This window comes from Aureobasidium pullulans (genome assembly GCF_000721785.1).
Source record: "Aureobasidium pullulans EXF-150 unplaced genomic scaffold scaffold_9, whole genome shotgun sequence".
NCBI classification, from domain to species: domain Eukaryota; kingdom Fungi; phylum Ascomycota; class Dothideomycetes; order Dothideales; family Saccotheciaceae; genus Aureobasidium; species Aureobasidium pullulans.
In genome coordinates, this window is record NW_021941029.1 from 588,036 (window position 1) to 606,191 (window position 18,156).

The window sequence follows — 18,156 nt, forward strand, 5'->3', positions numbered from 1 at the left end:
CGGTCCTTTTCTAGATTTTACGGAGTCTTCGTGTGCGTGTGACGTGGCTGAGATCATTATATTTAGCAGGCTCGTCAAGAGAAGTGTGATAATTTAGGCCACCTCAGCATTCGCCATCGAGAGCTAGGGCCACATGGCTTGATATAGTTACTGCTATTCAATTACTCGCTGGCCAATACCATTGCTCTATGTCTACTTTTGTTCTGTTTGTTCCAGATGCCAACCAACTATCTCGACATCAGACGTCCTTTGAACACCTCCCAGAACTTCAGACATGCACGATGCATATTCGTTCCTTCCACCCAGAACTCGCCGAAACTGTCCTCGACTGCCACGTCCACCTTGGCCACTCTCTCTTCTCTCTTCAATCCACAGAGTGCACATGCCTGTGTACTCGTAATAGCACCCTCACTGCCCTTGGCCACACGTACAGGAAGCACATCCCCCAATTCAGGCACGGTGAGTTTACTGCCATGAACAGAAGCTCCTGTGACTGCTGTCTTCAATCGTCCAACTTGTTCACGCCATACGGCAAGTACGACCTCGACTTCTGTGTCTTCACGGCCGGATTCGGATTTGTCGAGACCGGTCAACTTCATACCGCCGCTGCGGCCGGACATTGCTGGTCCGATGCGCATGCTTTGGGCGAGATGTTTGTCGCGCTTCCAGCGGGACTTGCGGCCGGCTATTACGTGGCCGACGACATGGGTGAGAGTTACATAGGATGCCAAGAATGATTTTGTTTCTTGATTTGAGAGGAAGAGGGATTTTTGGGAGGATGAGAGGGCACTGAGAGGTTGGAGGAATTGGTGGGAGAGGGAGGTCAGCACGGGTGGGAAGATGGTTAGAAGGACTGAGGGTGGTGGGATGTTGGAGGGTGCGACGCCGGTGGTTGAGGGGAGTGCGGTAAGATCACCTAGGATGTCCTTTGGGAGTTGGATTTGTAATTGTGCTTCTGCTGCTGCTTTCTGTGATGCAGCAGGTTGTGTAGGCTGAGAGATCTCAAAATCGTCCCAGGCATCGTCGTTGGATAGCATGGATTGCTGACGAGGTGCATTTGTAGGACGCGTGGTTGCGGCCTTAGGCGCCGAGACAGTCTTCTTCGGTGCCCTAGATGGAGGTGGTGGTTGGTGTGCCCTATTCATTGTTTCCGGTGGATCATCGAGGCCTAGAAGATCCACAGCTCCCATTGATGCCGCTGGTGCCGATGGCTTGACCGTCCTCGGCTGAGCTGGTGGAGCCGTAGGTTTGGGGGTGCCGCTGCTGACGGCCGGCGTCTCACTCGTTTCAAAATCTCCGAAATCATCTTCATCGTCTTCTTCACCACCCCATGAGCCTACGACATCTGCGTCTTCGAACTCATCGTATTCGTCTGCATCAAAGAGGATGTCTGCGTGTCCGGCAAAGGGGTGATTGCTTGGTAATTGGCTGGCTTTGGCTGCTTTCTTCAAAATGACCGGCGGACCAGAAGATTTCTTCACAGGTTGAGGCAGTGGTTGAGGTGCAGGTTTAGATACAGGCTTTGGCGTGGGTTGGACCTCTTTCGCAGGCTGTACAGGAGCCTCTTTTGTTGTTGCCTGGATCCTTTGCTGTGGTGCTGGCTCCGATTCTTCAAAATCACCAAATTCGTCGTCGTCGTCATCGTCCCGAGGACTAACGCCTTGATCTTCTGGCTGTACTGATCCTGCATAGGTATTCAAGCCGTAATTCGCTTGCGAGAATGAGGATTGTGTTTGAGTCGGGGTATAGTTTTGGTTTCCAGAGCTATTATCCTTCAGGGTGAAATCACCAAATTCGGCCAAGAGGTCTTGCGACATTGCAGGTTGTCTCAGTATGTCTTGATTGGCAAGGCCATCAAACTGTTTTTACTCGTCCAGTCGTTCTTTCCAGAGTTGTAAGAATATTGTTCTGATGTTCTTTACGGAACATTCGGGAGTGCCTCGTGGTTGCTCGGCATTTCTGTATATCGAATGTTTGCTTTGTTTGCTTGTGACGTCGGCCGACCTTCAACGGTCATGCCCGACTTGGTATCTACATCTGTAAACAACGATACCAGGGTCTTTCGAAGAAGACTGCTCTTAATTATGCGTTCTCTCGATGAAGCAAGGGTGCCGTGGCAGACTTTGCAGAAATTCGAATCACTTGCCGATCTCAAGGAAGCCATTCGCAACGAGAATGAGCCCGATTCGGTCACGAAATCTAGATCACTCCTCTGGAAGGTCAGAATCATTACGTGTTCCGATGTGCCTTGTACTCATGTCTCAAATAGATCTTTCTCCTATTCGAAGGACTCGACCACTCACAATGGATACAACGATCAGCAGACTCACGCTCAGCATATGCCTCAGTACGCTCGCATCTACTGCGAGGGCTTGAACATCCCGAAGAAGTGCTGGGATCTAACCTAGATCCATTGAGCGAAGATTCGGAGGTAAATTCTATCATAATCAAGAATGATAAATTTCCCATCTCACTGATAGCTAAGTCTTAAAAGTCTCCCTGGGCCGTTCTACGACAAGATGAAGCATTACGTGCCGAGATCATGCAAGATGTCGACCGATGCATGCCCGATAACATATACTTCCGACAACCACAAACACAGGTCATGCTGCTGGATGTGTTGTTTGTGTTCTGCAAGTTGAATCCTGATGTAGGATATAGACAGGGTATGCATGAGCTGCTAGCTCCTATCCTCTGGGTCGTGGAGAAAGATGCAGTATCTGGCAAGGCTACGGATGACTCGGGCTCGGAGGACAAGATGTTGTGTCATGTCTTTGACTCGGATTTTGTTGAGCATGATACATTCACCCTATTTGGTATAGTCATGCAGGGAGCGAAGTCGTTCTACGAGCAAGCAGCGCACAAGGCACCCTCAAAGCTAACAGCAGGTCCCACAAAGCCCGCAGCAACACTGGAGAATCCAATCCTTACTCGGATACACAGGATCTTTGACGAGTATCTGCCCCATGTAGATCCAACACTTGCACAGCATCTACAGGAGATCGATCTCATCCCTCAGGTTTTCCTTATGTAGGCCAAAATTCGGAGTTGCACATAAGAGCTTGACTGACATGTTCCAGGCGCTGGATCCGACTACTGTTTGGCCGAGAATTTGGGTTCGACGACGTCTTGAGCATGTGGGATGCCATCTTTGCAGATGATCCAAGTCTCGAGATTGTTGATCTCGTTTGTTTGAACATGCTTTTGAGATTGCATTGGGACTGTGAGCAAACATGGATTACTAATTTCGAAATGGTTGGATGCTAACAGAGTGTAGTGATGGACGCCGACTACAACACAGCACTCACAACTTTGCTGAGATATCCCGCTTTGGAAGATGGAAAGACTCCTCAAGAATTTGTAACGAATGCGGTCTACCTGAGAAACAACTTCAACCACGAAGGTGCAAGTACCCTGGTCGAGAAATACTCAGGTCGACCCTTGCCACAACCAACCGAAACCCCTACCAGCACATTACAACCATCGATGCCAGGAAAGTTGCGAATGCAAATGCCTGGCCGAGCATCGAGCAACTTTGAAGACATACTCCAAGGTGCTGCAAAGGGCGTCCTACAAAGAGGCGAGAAGTGGGGCATTAACAAGGCTTTCCGGGACGCCATGGACGAAGTGCGAAAGGGCGTGCGAGAGATACAAGCAGTACAGACTCCTCAAGCGCCACCAAGACATACACGAGGACTGTCAAGGCAGAGCGGTACGTCGGACAGATCAACAAATCCAAGCTTGCAACTCGCAATGCTCGAGCAACGCAACACAGCGTTGTCTAAAATGCTGAAGAAAGCTATCGATGATCTATGGGCATACCACGAGACTGCTATTGGAGGCAAGGCCGGAGAGGAAGAGTCGCTGAATGGGCTGAGTATGGCAATCGCGAAAGTTCAGTTCATCCAAGTATATCTTGATGATGCGACGGTGCCACTATCTGCAGAAGAGGAGGCCATCGAAGCGGGCAAGGAAGACGCTATCGAGGTCAAAGAAGTTCAGCCGCAGATCAAGGAGCCGACAAGTGCACACATCGACAACAAGCCTGCCGTTCAAGAAGCGGAAGAGCCAGCAGATGCAAATGCGGTTGAAGAACAACCCAAGGACCATGTTGAGCCAACGCAGCAGCACAAAGATGCTGCGCGAGCGAATGCGACAAAGACAACCGACATTCCACTCGACTTCCATACACCAAGGCCAACGTTAGCACAGTCATCATTCTCCTGGATGCTTGGACAATCTCCAGAGACCAGCGCAAGTAATTTTGCTCAAGCAAAAGCGCTAGCACCATCGGATATACGGCGCCGAAGCAAAGGTTTCTTGTTTGGAGACGAGGATGACGCTAGGGCAGGGAGCCCGGAGAAAAAGAAAGACAGCAAGAGAGGAAAAGACAGGAAGAAGCAGGTCAAGAAGGAGGTCCTTTTTGAGCAAGACCCTGTCGAGGAGGAGTTTGATCTCGGCGCGTTGGAAGAGGAAAAGAAGGCAGGAAGGGAGAAAGAGAAGGCAAAGGCCGAGGCCCAAGAAGGTGTCAAGGGCAAATAGGAAGTAGATATGACGATGGTTAGAATTGGAATCATGTCTTTTCATTTTGCTTCAACTCGTAAGGTGTTGTGTATGAAAGATTGACAGCCAAGGCTATGTATAGTGCCTTGGTCTCGGTACACGAATGTCTCTACATTTCAGCCATCTCGCTGTTTGAGGATTGTTTTTACTTCTTCTTAGCAGCCTTCTTCTGTGCCTCCAAGTATTCACCCCAGCCAGGACCAGTCAGCTTGGGCAGGAACTTTCCTACTCTTTGCTGGTAGATCTTGTATTCGGGATATTTCTCGGCGCTCAACTTCTCGGTGAGCCAAGTGCTGGACTGGAAGAGGATCAGATAAGACATGGCGCCGACACCAGTCCAGTTGTAGAGAGACGATGTCTCGACACAACCCCATTGGTACAAAGTGACCCAGATGAGCTGCTCGCCAAGGAAGTTGGGGTGCCTAGAATAGCGGAATAGACCAGTAGTGTTGAAGCCTGGCTCGAGGTCCTCGCGTGTCCAACCAGCGGGGACCTTTGCCGTCTTTTGGTAAGCGTGCTTGGCCTTGTGGAAGTTCCATTGCGATCCGTCGGCGAAAAACTCGAGCAGAACAAGGGCCATGAGAACGCGGGCGAAGATGATATCGGTAGTGTTCATGTTCTGGCCGGAGACGCGAGATGCGAGCATCAGGACGTAGGTGGGAGTGGTGACAGTGAAGAGCAAAACGCTCTGGGCAATGCAAATGAAGAGGATGTTGAAGATGAAGAAGAGTGGACGATTGACCCAGCTGCGGACTGTCTCCCATCGATAATCTTCCGAGCCAATGCTATAGCCACCTCTGCGCCAGTAGTTGAAGGTTAGACGGATAGACCAACAGACACTGAAAGCCAGGACATTGTCGAGTCTCTGCGTAGGTAGACCGTTGAGGCGGGCCCAAACATCGTAGTGGAGGTTGTAGACAGTAGGCAACAGACTCCAGCAGCGATCGACTTGCGAGTAGTTCTTGTTGATCTCAGACACGATCAAGAAGATGGGTGTAATGGCCAGAGCAAATGCGAAACCTGAGATCAGAGGGTTGGTGGACAAGTACAGATGCTTGAGGGCTTCTGTGTCTGCGCCTGCCTGAACGAGCTGCGAGGGAAGCGCGATGAGCTGGTCGACAAAGGGCGTCACTGTCTTGCTGAAGTCTACGCAATCTGCGAGCGTTTTGACGATAGGCAGCGCCGAACCGACTGGTGGAGGAAGCAGCATCTTGTCGTTGTGAGGGTCAATCTGCTGTGTGAATGGTAGAAACGTGGATTCAACACGCGTGGGAAGCTCGAAAGCAACAGACAAGGAAACCGCGATCTGCGAACACATCAAGTCGTCATCGCCAAGCAGAAGAGAGGGTCCAGCGAGCGGACCGTGCCGCAAGTCATCTTTTCCCGATCAGGCAGCGGCGCGTCTTCCGCCTTCTCCACGCGTCTCAACTTTTGCCTGGGACTTGAGGACTCGATCATCTACAACACCATGGTCTGATTAAGTCACGAGTGCCCACAGAGATGGTGACCAAAGTCCTCTGTGTGGCAGAAAAGCCTTCAATCGCTAGAGCTGTGGCTGGGCATCTCTCTGGTGGCTCACATCGAGTTGTATGCCTTCCCGCATTCCGCCACTATATCTATTCAACTTACTGACCTGATTCACAGTCCAATACTCGCACGCCATGGCTCAAAAACTACAACTTCTCATACAACTTCCCTACGTGGGGCCCTTGCGAAGTTGTCATGACAAGTGTGGCTGGCCATCTTCAGAGTACAGACTTTACACCGAATTTCCGACCATGGAAGTCTTGCGATCCAGAGCATCTCTTTGACGCGCCTATCGTAACATACGTTGATGAAGAAAGGAAAGGTATTGCTGCGAACATCGAGACACAAGCCCGAGGTGTATCCATATTGTTCATCTGGACCGATTGCGACCGCGAAGGCGAACACATCGGCAGTGAAATCAGAGATGTCGCTCTGAGTACCAATGCTCGGTTGCGACAGCCTGGAAAGATCGTACGTGCCAGGTTCTCCAATATCGAAAGGGCCCACATCCTGCAGGCTGCTCGTAATCCCATCCCGTTGGACGAAAACCAAGCCAATGCCGTTGCTGCAAGAATTGAGCTTGATCTTCGTATCGGTGCCAGTTTCACACGCTGGCAGACAATTGAAATCGTCGAATACCTCAAGGGTCGCGGCGTTTTTGCGCAAGATGAGAGGAAAGTTATCAGCTACGGCAGCTGTCAATTTCCTACACTCGGCTTTGTAGTCGACCGGTATTTTATGGTCAAGAACTTCGTCCCAGAGCCTTACTGGGCTATCAAAGTCACGCACATCAAAGAAGACATCACCGTCAATTTCAGATGGTCTCGTATCAACCTCTTTGATCGAATGGCTGTAATCATTCTATTCGAGCGATGCTTGACGGCCAAATACGCCAAAGTCATCAAAGTACAGACCAAGCCCGCTAGCAAGTGGAAGCCTTTACCACTCACAACTGTTGAGCTGCAGAAAATGGGTAGCAGGTTCTTACGAATGGACAGTCAAAGAGTCATGAAGATTGCGGAAGATCTTTACACTAAAGGGTGGATCAGCTACCCAAGAACCGAGACAGATCAATTTGACAAAGGCATGGACCTGCGAGCTCTAGTTCAAAAGCAAACACAATCGCCCATCTGGGGACCATTTGCTCAGAAGTATCATTCTCATGCCCAACTAGTCAAACGCGTACTGACGATTTGCAGTCTTGTGAACGGAGGATTCAACCAGCCAAGGCAGGGACGCAACAACGATAAGGCGCATCCTCCAATTCATCCAGTCAATTTCGTTCTTCCTTCCGCACTCGGCGGACAGGACGAACGCAAAGTTTACGAGTTCGTGGTCAGACGATTCCTTGCTTGCTGTAGTGAGGATGCCAAAGGTTCTCGTGACGAGGTTAGTATCCTCTACGGGTCCGAGATCTTCAACGCCTCAGGACTATCAGTGCTCGCGAGGAATTACTTGGATGTTTACCCTTACGATAAATGGACCAGCACGCAGCAACTGCCTCAATTCCAGGTCGGAGAAACATTCGAGCCAACCGAGGCCAGGATGACAGAAGGAAAGACTAGCCCACCTGGATTCCTTACCGAGCCGGATCTTATCGCACTCATGGATGCAAACGGCATTGGTACTGACGCAACAATGGCCGAGCACATCGCCAAAATCAAAGAACGTGAGTATGTGATGACCCGACCAAAAGCGCAGAGAGCGCCCGCCGAAGAAGGAGATGAAAGAGAGGAAGGCGAAGCACCGGCCGTCGAATCAGACGATGAAAGAGGCGGAGGCAGAGGACGAGGTCGAGGTCGAGGCAGAGGACGCGGCGCACGGGGCGGTCGAGGCGGTGGAGCAGGCGGACGCGGTGGAGGTCAACAAGGTGGTGTACAAGAGTTCATTCCAACTACACTCGGAGTAGCCCTCGTCAAAGGCTACGAGGACATGGGATTCGAGATGAATCTGAGCAAGCCATTTCTCAGAAAAGAGGTAAGTTCACCATCAATCAAGCAGGGACTATCACTGATGGCGGGATAGATGGAAAACAAGATGAGAGCGATATGCGCTGGTACTACAACTAAAGGCGACGTGATCCATGAGAGCTTGGACATGTACAGAGATGTCTATATCAGGACCAGGCGGGGTATCAACATCTTGAAAGCGGTGAGTGTCATTGTCGAGAAAATGAAAACTGAATGATTGCTGACGAGAGGCGGAACAGTCGGTCGACAAATATGTGCCCGGCGCAAGAGCTAATAGGTGATGACGGTCTGAGGTTGCATGGAATAAGGAAGGAAAGAAGCAAATGCGGGTAATGCGGCCGACGTCGTTGCACCTCGGGGATTGCTTTTGGCAAGAGTTTAACGTGAAGATACCCGTACACGCAACGAAGCTGTATCACAATCGTGACTTCCCACAGCTTTGATAAATAAATATGTTTCAATCACTGAGATGTACGAATGGGATGCCGGCGGTTTATGATATGCTGCTCGTCATCTAACCTACTGTACGAATGGATGGTGGTCAATTTGTCATGACTTTAGGTGGATGCCGGTAGATGTCACATCTGCAACCCTCGGTTTGCATGAAATTCTTCGGCCGATAGATGCATGTTAGCGGTACGCAAGCGACCTGGAAGGCAGATTGGATAGTCGCCTAAGAGGCAGAAGCTGGCCAAGCAGTGATGTACGTGTAAGCAACTGTGGTCAAAGATATGAGACAGAGGGCGCGTGGTGATCAACGGCTTGTTTTGAAAGCGTTTGAACCCTCGGAACGTTTGCATCTGGGCATTTTGGAAAGAGAACCCCCACATGAAAGGGGAAAAGAGGGTTTGTATCATGGACTTTGACAAGTAGCGACTCGTTGACGTACACGGGCATATCACACCTTCTTCGTTCCTTTTGACAGGCCTTGTTGAGCACGCATCATCGTTGATTTCATTGCGGAAGTGTTTTCAGGCTAGGAAGCTTTGTTGCGCATCGATTCATCCGAGATTTCGACTCTGGACCGCAGCCACTTTGTGGCCTACCTGCAAGCACGAGCCCGCAGCCGCAGGTCACATTGGTCTCTGTTGTTGACGCTCCGCTGATTCTTCGACGAGTGCCGACGAGCGAATTGTGCTTCTGACTCTTGTCAGTCTCGTTTCTCGTTACTCCTTGTATATCCTGGAGTCTTGAGCCTGTGGCGGCTCGAGCATGAGTTCGCCGGTATGCAATAATAATGGCAAGTCTATCGGATCAAAACTCTCAGATGCGCCATCTGACCGCGCCGAAGGCTTCCAACCATCGCCCGTCCAGCATGATGAAGAGCTCCGCATCTTGTCGCGTATCCAGAGTACAGGTAGTCTCTTGTCCATGCCAGCGCGCGGTTCCATGTCAGCCGAAACACAGCGCCCGAGAATGTCGTTCGATGCAGCGGCCCTCGAGACTGCCGACCTGCGCAGCATGACCAGGTCAGGACTCTGTATAGCCACATGGTCGCCATGCACGCGCTAACCTTCAGCAAAGGTCACCGACCCTGCCGGAACGTGAAAGTGGCCTGCGTCGTATCAGGCAATCCCACGCTCGTCAACCCACCTCTCCCCAACTGCAGACATCGCGCTCGCCCTCGCTGAACCTGAATCTACCCTCGCAGCCATTGCCCGCCTCGTTGCCCTCGGGCCCTTCATCACCGACCCTGCCCTTTGGCGAGGACCTCAGTAGATTCCCATCCGAGTCGTTACATTCCTTCTCTTTCGCCCACCAGTCCGAGACATCGCTACATAACCGCCAGATGATACTTAAGAGGTCGGTGGACTTTCTCAAAGACAGGCCGGGGTGGGGCGCTGCAAATCCCGCCATCCTGAACGCCCAAGCAAAAATCACCGGAGACCAAGAAGCCCAGAGCATGATGGAATTGCTCCAGCGTGCAAACTTGCTAGGTCCCGACAACAACTCATTGCAAGCACCGGGTCTGGGCATCATAGGAGCTCCTCTGAGCGGTCCCGCCGATCCGTCGGCTGACAACATCTTTGAAAAGAGCTTTGCTCCTTTGAGCGAGAGCCCAAAGGACTTTGAAGACGGACTGGTCATGTCGCCCACATCGCCAAAGTCCTTCAAATCGGGCAAATCGTCGGAAGAGAGGGATTCACTACACCCCGAGCCGAAGCGCATCTCGTTGAAGCGTACCTACACGGATACGAGCGGCCTGAGTCTGCAACACCGTCTCGCAGATGCTCTAGCAAAGCCGTATCACGCTGCCGATGTGCCTCGCCGTGCAGAGGCTCTCACTCCCAGCCATGTGCCCTCAGCACTGCACACGTCCAAATCGACAACTTCGCTACCCGTCGCTGGTTCCGCTTCTCATGGCCACGGTCACGGTCATGGCAGACAATCTGCTGCCGCCCAGGCCATTTTCACTACGGATGCTCGCGCTCCTTGGACCATCACAGCTGCGAACGATCTGGCATGCCTGGTTTTTGGCGTTACACGCGCCGAGGTGCGTAAAATGGGTATCATGGAGGTCATCCGTCCAGAGCGTCGCAAGTGGCTCGAGAATAAATTGAGACATCCCGATTCAGATCTCTACAACCAGAACAACAAGTCTCCCAACCACAGCCCTTCATCATCAGCTCTGGCAAAAGGTAGCGGTGTGACTGCCAAGCTCCTGAGCAAACCTCCTGCACGCCAAACTTATCAGAGCAGGCGTTCCAAAACAGTCAATGGCATCGACTCGGCTTCGACCACTCGTCGTGCTGTCTCTAATCCATCGCAGAAATCACGTGGTGTGCTCTTGTGTGGAGATGTCGTCCCCATTCAGAAGCGCAACGGTGATATCGGTTCGGCCAGTCTTTGGGTCAAAGAGAAACAGAGCGGCCTGATCTGGGTGCTTGAAGAGATTGCCGAGGATGTCGCGTATATCACTGTGGACGAGATTGGCTGCATCGAGAAGGGTGCCGGCGCCTTGGATGCCATCTGGGGTCTTGAAAGAGTGCGCAGAGGCACAGATATTAGGAAACTGGTCCCTGAACTACCAAAATTGGCAGGCACAAATACTGGTATGCTGGATTTCGATCAAATTGCCTCGCTACGCCGTTACACTGCTCGCACCGCAAACAGCATCAGTGTTCCTGTCACCGTCGATCAACTCTCTGGCCAACCGACTCTCCGCATCTCTAGCTTCCCTCATATCGCTGGCATTCTTGTTCTCAACCCGGACACGTTAAAGATTGCCAGCTCGAACAACGTCTTCTCCGCTTCTCTCTTTGGCCACGACAGCCCCGATGGCCTCCCTATCACTGAGCTGATACCATACTTCGATAGCATACTTCACCTACTGACCGATGAGGACAAGATTCGTTTGGTTGATGGTCTTGTCATTCCAGAGCACAGTTTCAGAAAAGCTCGCGCCCTTCTTGCTCTCCGCGAAGGCCGTGCAGATGCCGCCTCCATTTTCCTCAAGCCCAGTGGCCTACCTGCCAAACATAGAGACGGTTCTGACATTATGATTGATGTTCAGATGCGTGTTGTGAAGAGTGACCGCCACAGCTTTGACAGCATCCCGGAACACAACCGCATAGACCCTGACTCGTTGCCTGCATCTGAAGTTGTCTATGCTTTGTGGATTACATATTCGAGACAACTACACGCTGTCAACCATGGCGTCGGTCCCGTCATCAATGTGGCCTCAAGACCAGTCACTCCCCCAAGTCAGCCTGCGCCCAGTGCAGATCAGGACAGCGAAGACTCGAACAGCGATAAGGGTGGCGAGAATAATAAAAAGGCCGACACCCCTTCGCTCATAACTCAGCAGCTGCAACATTCGCCGACTCAATCACTTTCATCTGGCACGCCATTGCTCACAAGTGAGCCCTTCGAACACCCTTCGCCCGCTGCCATTGAAGCTGGCGCAACTGTCATCAAGAAGAAGACCATCGCTGATTTCCTCATCCTGGAGGAGATGGGTCAAGGAGCATATGGCCAGGTCAAACTCGCGAGATACAAGAAGGCCAATGCACAAAAGATGTGTATCAAATACGTCACCAAAAGACGCATTCTGGTCGACACATGGACTAGGGACCGACGTCTCGGCACGGTACCGTTGGAAATTCACGTTCTGGACTACTTGCGACGAGATGACCTGCAACACCCAAACATTGTCGAGATGGCCGACTTCTTTGAAGACGACATCAATTACTACATTGAAATGATTCCGCATGGTCTGCCGGGCATGGACTTGTTTGACTACATTGAACTTCGTGTGAACATGGAGGAGAAGGAATGCAGAAAAATCTTCGTCCAGGTCGCCAATGCTCTGCACCACCTACATATTAAGGCCAAGGTTGTGCATCGAGACATCAAGGACGAGAATGTCATCCTCGATGGCGATGGTGCAGTCAAGCTTGTCGACTTTGGCAGTGCAGCATACATCAAGTCTGGACCCTTTGATGTGTTCGTCGGAACTATCGACTATGCGGCGCCTGAAGTGTTGCGCGGCAGCCCTTACCGAGGCAAAGAGCAGGACGTGTGGGCTCTCGGTATTCTGCTCTACACTATCGTGTACAAGGAGAACCCATTCTACAGTATTGACGAGATCATGGACCACGACCTACGAGTACCATATGTCATGAGCGAGGACTGCATCGACCTGATTCGCAAGATGCTGGACCGTGATGTCGAGAGACGTATCGGCATCCAGGCCGTTCTCGACCACCCATGGTGCACACACGTCGACCCTGAGGATGATTGATGAAAACCACGTTCGTGTTGGCCTCTCTCCTCCAATCTCCTTATCTCCCTTACTTTCGTTTGTGCCTTTTGATATTTTTTTTATGATTCCCTTGTCCTTTTCTTTCACTAGGTTGGATGCATTGATATTTTTATTTCTTTCCCTTAGCTCTTTCCTCGGTGCAAACACGAAAATCCCCGAATACCAATGATGACGGCAGACATTTCTTTTATGGAAGCAAAGCAGGAAGGATGTGATACAGTGGAGGAAAGCACGAAACAAATATCTAAACTGCCTGGAATAAAGCAATGCATGGAGGGCTAAAGAAAATGGCTTGATTCACGAGGATGGACTCCTTGCCTCGGTGCTCTTTGTGTTTTAGTATACCTCTTTTTTGATACACCCAATATCTTATTGTCTTTGCTGCCTATGCATAAACTATCAAGTGTAGAGATAACTACATCTGTGTTTCTTGATGCTCTGTTGATCCTTCCTATTCAACAGATCGACGTTCGTCCTTGATGCGATCGTCACTTCCCTTTCACATTCGGTCGTTTCTTCTTCGAGTCGCTCTTTCCGGTATTCTCTAGTTGCACCTGCCTCATCTTGCGTAGTCACTCTTTGTCATTGTCTTACGTTTGCTCCTTCCTCGAATTTGACGATTGCACTTTTCATCCTCGTGCCATCCGCCATCTTCTTTCATCCTGACAGTTTGACAATACTCAGTATCCTAGTTTTCTTGGGGTCTTTCGTTCAAGTGCTCTTTCCTCTCATATTCTGATTTCGATCAGATCTCTTGTTTGTTGCCTGATGACACCCTTTTGCTTGAAAACTCCTCATGTGTTCCTCGTTTCAATGTTCGTCAGTTGAACTCGATTAGCCCGTGCTTCAGACAAGATGTACTTGATACGATTTATGTATACTGCTATAGCTGATGTTCATTGATCATCATCATCTTGAACGAGTGAGAACTGTAGACAGCAGATCAGAAGCTACGTTCATCGAGTAGACTCTGCTTTACATCGAGAATACTCTTTTATATCTTACCGACCAGGCATTCGACCAAGAAAGAAAGAGTGGGAGAGATACGAGTCACATAGGAAAGCAGGGTATGTGAAAGGATTTGCATTCTTGAATGTAAAATGTTCTGAAGACCATCATGATGGAGAAGAAAGCACCAGCACAGGTCCTTGCCTGGCGATTGCTCGCAAATGCAAAAATGGAAAAGATGATCCCACGATCCCAACTCTAAACGCCAACCATCCTTGATCCAACCCAAAACCCAAATGAAACGCTTGAATGACGGCAAGAACAAACAAAAGGGAAAGACCGATCCAGTAATGCTTCACATGACGGTACAACCACCACTTCTGGCTCTGCGTCTGCGTCCCCCACCAACACCGGCACCTCCGCCGTTGACACCGCCGTCCTCTTCATCTGCGTGCATCATTTGAGCTTCGCGAGCACGACGGCGGCGTCTGCGAGCACCAGCACCACTGGCACCAGCCTCCTCCTGCGCGATCATGAACTCGGCCCATTTGCGCTCAAGACGTGTGGCGGCTGCAAAGTCGGCTCGCAGCACACGCTTGGTGTGCTCTTCAACGGTGGGCTGGTAGTTGTAGAAGCACTTGAGCTGGATGATTTCGGTAGGGTACGTGCGGACTGTCTGTGGTTGAGGAGGTCCAGATGAGACTGAGGACTCGTCTGATCCAGATGAGGTTATTTGTGTGGGCTTCACAATCTTACGGAACACTTCTGCATTCCGCCATAGTACCTCACGAATACCGGTCCAGGTCACATTCTGACAATCGTATGCAGCAAGGCGAAGACCAACGGCAGGTCGCTGCTTGGGCTGTGTAATGCGAGTCGCTCGGGCACGCACCATTGCGGCAGCTTCGGCAAGAGACAGATCGGAGACGCGCGTGTTGTCCATGTCGAGACTCTCAAGGTTTGTGCAATTCTTAAGTACAGGCAGCATGCCCACATCGCCAAGGTTCTCGCAGTATGAGATGGAGATGTGTCGCAAAGCCTTCGCACAGGGCGCATTGGCGAGTGACTGTAATACAGTATTGGACAGTTCTGTAAGCTCTTCCAGATCCAGATGAGTAAGCTTGGGCATGCCGTTTAGCATCGATGTGAGAACGTCATCAGTTATGCTATGGCACTTGTTCAACTGCAGACCCTCCATGTCCGGAAGCCTGTCAACACAAGTTTCCAAGCCTTTGTGGCTAATGCCACGGCATCGAGTGAGATCAAGATGCTTGAGCTTTCGAGCTGAGACGATACGTCTGCCGGTCAGATAATCCATCTCACTATCTTGTCCTTCCATCAAGACGGTCAGCGATTCATCATTCAGCGAGTCACAATTCATCAAGATCAACCGCTCAAGTGAATTGCGTTCGAAGAGGATTTGCATAAAGTCGATGTCGTCCCAGCCATGCACTTCGCCAGCACGCAGATCTCTCAAGTCGGGGCATGCCTCGACCACCTTCCTCAGCCCTCTCGTATCGACATTGTTGCACCATGAGACGTTGAGGTGTTCAAGCTTGGGACAGTTGTCAGCAATGACTTTCATTGCCGAGTTTGTAGCAGCAGCGAGGCCTGAGAGATTAATGTAGACGAGCCTGGGATTCTGCAACAAGAAGCAATGGATTGCAGTCTTCTCGATGCGGCACCCTTCCAGTGAGAAGTTCTCGAGATTGCGGCAAGCTTCGGAAAGACCTTGAGAATGCCACTTCTCTCTAAGCTGTACACAGCCTCTAAGATTGAGATCGCGAACGAACGGACCAGCCGAAGTGACAATGTTGATCAGGGCATTTGCAGGAATGTCGCGATAGAAATCGGAGGTATCGAGGATAGACCAGAGCTGACCATCAAAACATTTGTTGTGCCATTGTTTCGAAACAGCCGAACACCTGACAACCTCTCTGGGCTCAAGATAGGAGAGAATTTGCATGGCCAGCTCAGATGGTAGATCTTTCCAGAAGTTGAACGAAGACCTTTGCTTCTGTACAGGCTTCTGTACGGGTATGGAGAAGTAGTCTTCTTCTTCTGTGATTCTTGTGGTGGTCCTAAAGTCGGGAATGGGCACAGAGCTGAGGTTGCGGGAGCGTGCCTTGTCGTCGAACGAAGGGAATGGGATACCAGGAGTGTTCATGGCCGAACTCGGGGCTGTTGAGTATCCAGCAGAGAGTTCGGAAGCCAGCGAGTTCCCGTAAGAGCCATATGAAGATGTTCCTGAAGAGAGTGATATGCATGAAGCCGAGGCCTTTCCTCCAATTCGGTATCCTGAAGAGTGTGTCCTGCCCATCTTTGCAAGAGATGGGGACGAAGACATGCGTTGCAGGCTTTGTATGAACCTCTTCTTGCCCTTGACCTTTTGTACCGGGATGGGCACAGCCGGGGAAACGGCAGCTGACTGCTCAGCAACTGTGGTCTCCAGGACCACAGACTCGGCAGAGATATGGGCCATGTTGTCTATAGAGAAGAACTGTCAAGTAGAACTCTAGAGTTGAATCAACACCCTTCCAGAGAGGTCGATGGTCCAAAAAAGTTCGATGGGGATAAGGGCCGTTATCCGCGGGCTGTAAAAAGGTGGAGTACCGAAGATGCAAGGCGGGGGATGTGCACGCGACTGGACAAAAGATACCGATCGATCAACGAGTGGACGGAGGCATGCAGATGACAGCAAAGGACGAGGAAGCACAAAGGTCAAGAGGTCAAAAGGTCAGGTCAAGAGGAACTGGACGGTCAGGGTACGTACTCGATTTGTCCGTCCGTCGTCGACTCGAGCTCTTGTCCGAGCGATTTTTGGCCAAGGCTGAACCCTCTTATCGCCCCAATCTGGAAGCGGGGGACAAGGTCTCGGCGGGGCTGTGTTTAAGCCCTCGTTGAACGCCGTATGTCTATCCGTTGCGTGATGGACGCGTTCTGTGGACCTGAGGATGATAGATGTTGCATCTTATCATTTGAAAGCACGACATGTTAGCGATCACAGCTCAAGCATCAGTCAGAGAAGATGTTATCTCCTCGAGGAAGCTGCGACAGGTTGGCATTTGCAGCGGCTGACAAGCCCACTCCCGGCCCGATGGCGGCCCCCACACCGGGAGACAGCCTTGCCGCGTTGGCACTGCTGTTTTTGGTTTTCAACATCTGCCTCAGACTCCACTTCTCACCTCGAAACATGTGCTAGTCTTGAGCGCCTATCTCTTGGCAATAGGCGTGATCAAACAGTGCCTATTCCTCTCTGCGATACTCATCTATGTTTCTCTGTCGTAAATGACTATCTAACGACACAACTTTGACATGGTCAAGGCCTTCCATAGAGAGTCACATTGTCTAGTGTTTGCCTCCATATCCAGGTCTCAAAGGTACTCTGAGTTGATCAGAGGTAAGTGTACAGAGGTATTAGATGGGCGTGGTGATTCTCCCGGTGATGGCCGCGCTACAGAAGCACTCCGGACTGGAGCGTGGTATCAGACACGACACGCGACTGCTGGGGATGGCAACCAGAAGATAAAGCAAAACTCTTCTTGAGTTGTTCGTTGGCTACTGATATGCCTATCTTGATTCTTATCATGCCTGTCGTGAATAATCGCTGCAAGTATCTCACATGACCTCAAGTCTCTCCTTGTCTGGTCATGCACACCTCCTTCGGCTGTTCTCTTCTAACCCATACGGTCGGCACCGAGCTTCAAGCTTGCGCCGAGACCAAGAACCTCGAACTTGTCGACGATGGCCCATCCAGCTGCCAGAGTACCGATGAGAGGAAGTAGCGAGCGACCGAGGTTGAGTGTGGCCCATTTCTCAAGGAGCTCGTGTGCGGTCTCGCCTTCGGCTGCGCCAGACTCGACAGCTGTGTCGGTGAGAGAAGCGCTGGCCAGGGACGAAGCCTTCTCCTGAAGCTTGCTGTTGACAGTCGACATGAGGAAGACGGTGTAGGGTACGATGCTGGGAACGAGGAGAGCGGCAGCCGTGTAGAGGTTGAAGTTGGATGATCCGACAGGTTCTGATAAGGTCAATACCTACTCGATGTCCAACAAGCACATGCTTCAACTCACCTCTGTATGCGAGACCACCGAAGATGGCAGCTGAGATGACAGCCATTGGGGGAGCTGCAACCTTGCCCTGGTCGAAGATCTTCTTCCACTGCTTTGCCAAAAGAGGAGCGGGCGCATCCATCAATGCAGGGACGCTCTGCCAGCTGATGCTTCCAATGGAACCTTGATGATTGACGTTTAGAAAGCTTTGTTCAAAGTAACAAGCTAAAACTTACCAGCGAGGTATGCCGAAGCAGTAAGGCCAACGACCTGGGCAACGCGGATGCTGGTTGAAGGCCTGGTGGCCGAAATGGGAATTGAGTTCATGTTGATT

General features: G+C 51.0%; 7 protein-coding genes across 7 annotated transcripts; 3 read left to right on the forward strand and 4 right to left on the reverse strand.

The window, feature by feature from the left end:
* Positions 1-137: 137 nt before the first annotated feature.
* Positions 138-1,640, reverse strand: M438DRAFT_296889 (uncharacterized protein). Its single transcript, XM_029901922.1, has 2 exons — positions 1,539-1,640; positions 138-1,358 (listed from the first exon to the last, which is right to left on the reverse strand). The coding sequence occupies exon 2, from the start codon at positions 1,188-1,190 to the stop codon at positions 228-230; it is 963 nt and encodes a 320-aa protein (XP_029760646.1). The 5' UTR covers positions 1,191-1,358; positions 1,539-1,640; the 3' UTR covers positions 138-227.
* Positions 1,641-2,084: 444 nt separating this feature from the next.
* Positions 2,085-4,542, forward strand: M438DRAFT_374563 (RabGAP/TBC; the record flags this gene model as incomplete). The annotated part of the gene is made up of 5 exons (XM_029908511.1): positions 2,085-2,219; positions 2,270-2,431; positions 2,495-3,030; positions 3,081-3,223; positions 3,278-4,542. The coding sequence occupies 5 exons, from the start codon at positions 2,085-2,087 to the stop codon at positions 4,540-4,542; spliced, it is 2,241 nt and encodes a 746-aa protein (XP_029760647.1).
* M438DRAFT_213921 (DUF1295-domain-containing protein) lies at positions 4,459-5,840 on the reverse strand. Its single transcript, XM_029899434.1, has one exon. It carries the CDS (start codon positions 5,771-5,773, stop codon positions 4,709-4,711), a length of 1,065 nt encoding a protein of 354 aa, XP_029760648.1. The 5' UTR covers positions 5,774-5,840; the 3' UTR covers positions 4,459-4,708.
* A 174-nt stretch (positions 5,841-6,014) lies between these two features.
* On the forward strand, positions 6,015-8,573 carry M438DRAFT_345581 (DNA topoisomerase III). The gene is made up of 5 exons (XM_029905482.1): positions 6,015-6,150; positions 6,208-7,241; positions 7,290-8,067; positions 8,116-8,241; positions 8,300-8,573. Exons 1-5 carry the CDS (start codon positions 6,064-6,066, stop codon positions 8,339-8,341), a joined length of 2,067 nt encoding a protein of 688 aa, XP_029760649.1. The 5' UTR covers positions 6,015-6,063; the 3' UTR covers positions 8,342-8,573.
* A 948-nt stretch (positions 8,574-9,521) lies between these two features.
* Positions 9,522-12,804, forward strand: M438DRAFT_345584 (Pkinase-domain-containing protein; the record flags this gene model as incomplete). Its single annotated transcript, XM_029905483.1, has 2 exons — positions 9,522-9,529; positions 9,585-12,804. 2 exons carry the CDS (start codon positions 9,522-9,524, stop codon positions 12,802-12,804), a joined length of 3,228 nt encoding a protein of 1,075 aa, XP_029760650.1.
* Positions 12,805-13,888: 1,084 nt separating this feature from the next.
* Positions 13,889-16,526, reverse strand: M438DRAFT_345585 (RNI-like protein). The gene has a single exon (XM_029905484.1). The coding sequence runs from the start codon at positions 16,253-16,255 to the stop codon at positions 14,129-14,131; it is 2,127 nt and encodes a 708-aa protein (XP_029760651.1). The 5' UTR covers positions 16,256-16,526; the 3' UTR covers positions 13,889-14,128.
* A 924-nt stretch (positions 16,527-17,450) lies between these two features.
* Positions 17,451-18,149, reverse strand: M438DRAFT_273440 (DUF1772-domain-containing protein; the record flags this gene model as incomplete). Its single annotated transcript, XM_029900638.1, has 3 exons — positions 17,451-17,791; positions 17,844-18,005; positions 18,059-18,149. The coding sequence occupies 3 exons, from the start codon at positions 18,147-18,149 to the stop codon at positions 17,451-17,453; spliced, it is 594 nt and encodes a 197-aa protein (XP_029760652.1).
* Positions 18,150-18,156: the final 7 nt, after the last annotated feature.

Excerpts from the sequence above, each read along its gene's own strand:
- M438DRAFT_296889 (XM_029901922.1), bottom strand. The coding sequence starts at position 1,190 with ATGGGAGCTGTGGATCTTCTAGGCCTCGATGATCCACCGGAAACAATG.
- M438DRAFT_213921 (XM_029899434.1), bottom strand. The coding sequence starts at position 5,773 with ATGCTGCTTCCTCCACCAGTCGGTTCGGCGCTGCCTATCGTCAAAACG.
- M438DRAFT_345581 (XM_029905482.1), top strand. The coding sequence starts at position 6,064 with ATGGTGACCAAAGTCCTCTGTGTGGCAGAAAAGCCTTCAATCGCTAGA. Across the intron at positions 6,151-6,207 it reads CTGGTGGCTCACATCGAGTT|TCCAATACTCGCACGCCATG; the intron begins GTATGCCTTCCC and ends CCTGATTCACAG. Across the intron at positions 8,242-8,299 it reads GTATCAACATCTTGAAAGCG|TCGGTCGACAAATATGTGCC; the intron begins GTGAGTGTCATT and ends GAGGCGGAACAG.
- M438DRAFT_345585 (XM_029905484.1), bottom strand. The coding sequence starts at position 16,255 with ATGGCCCATATCTCTGCCGAGTCTGTGGTCCTGGAGACCACAGTTGCT.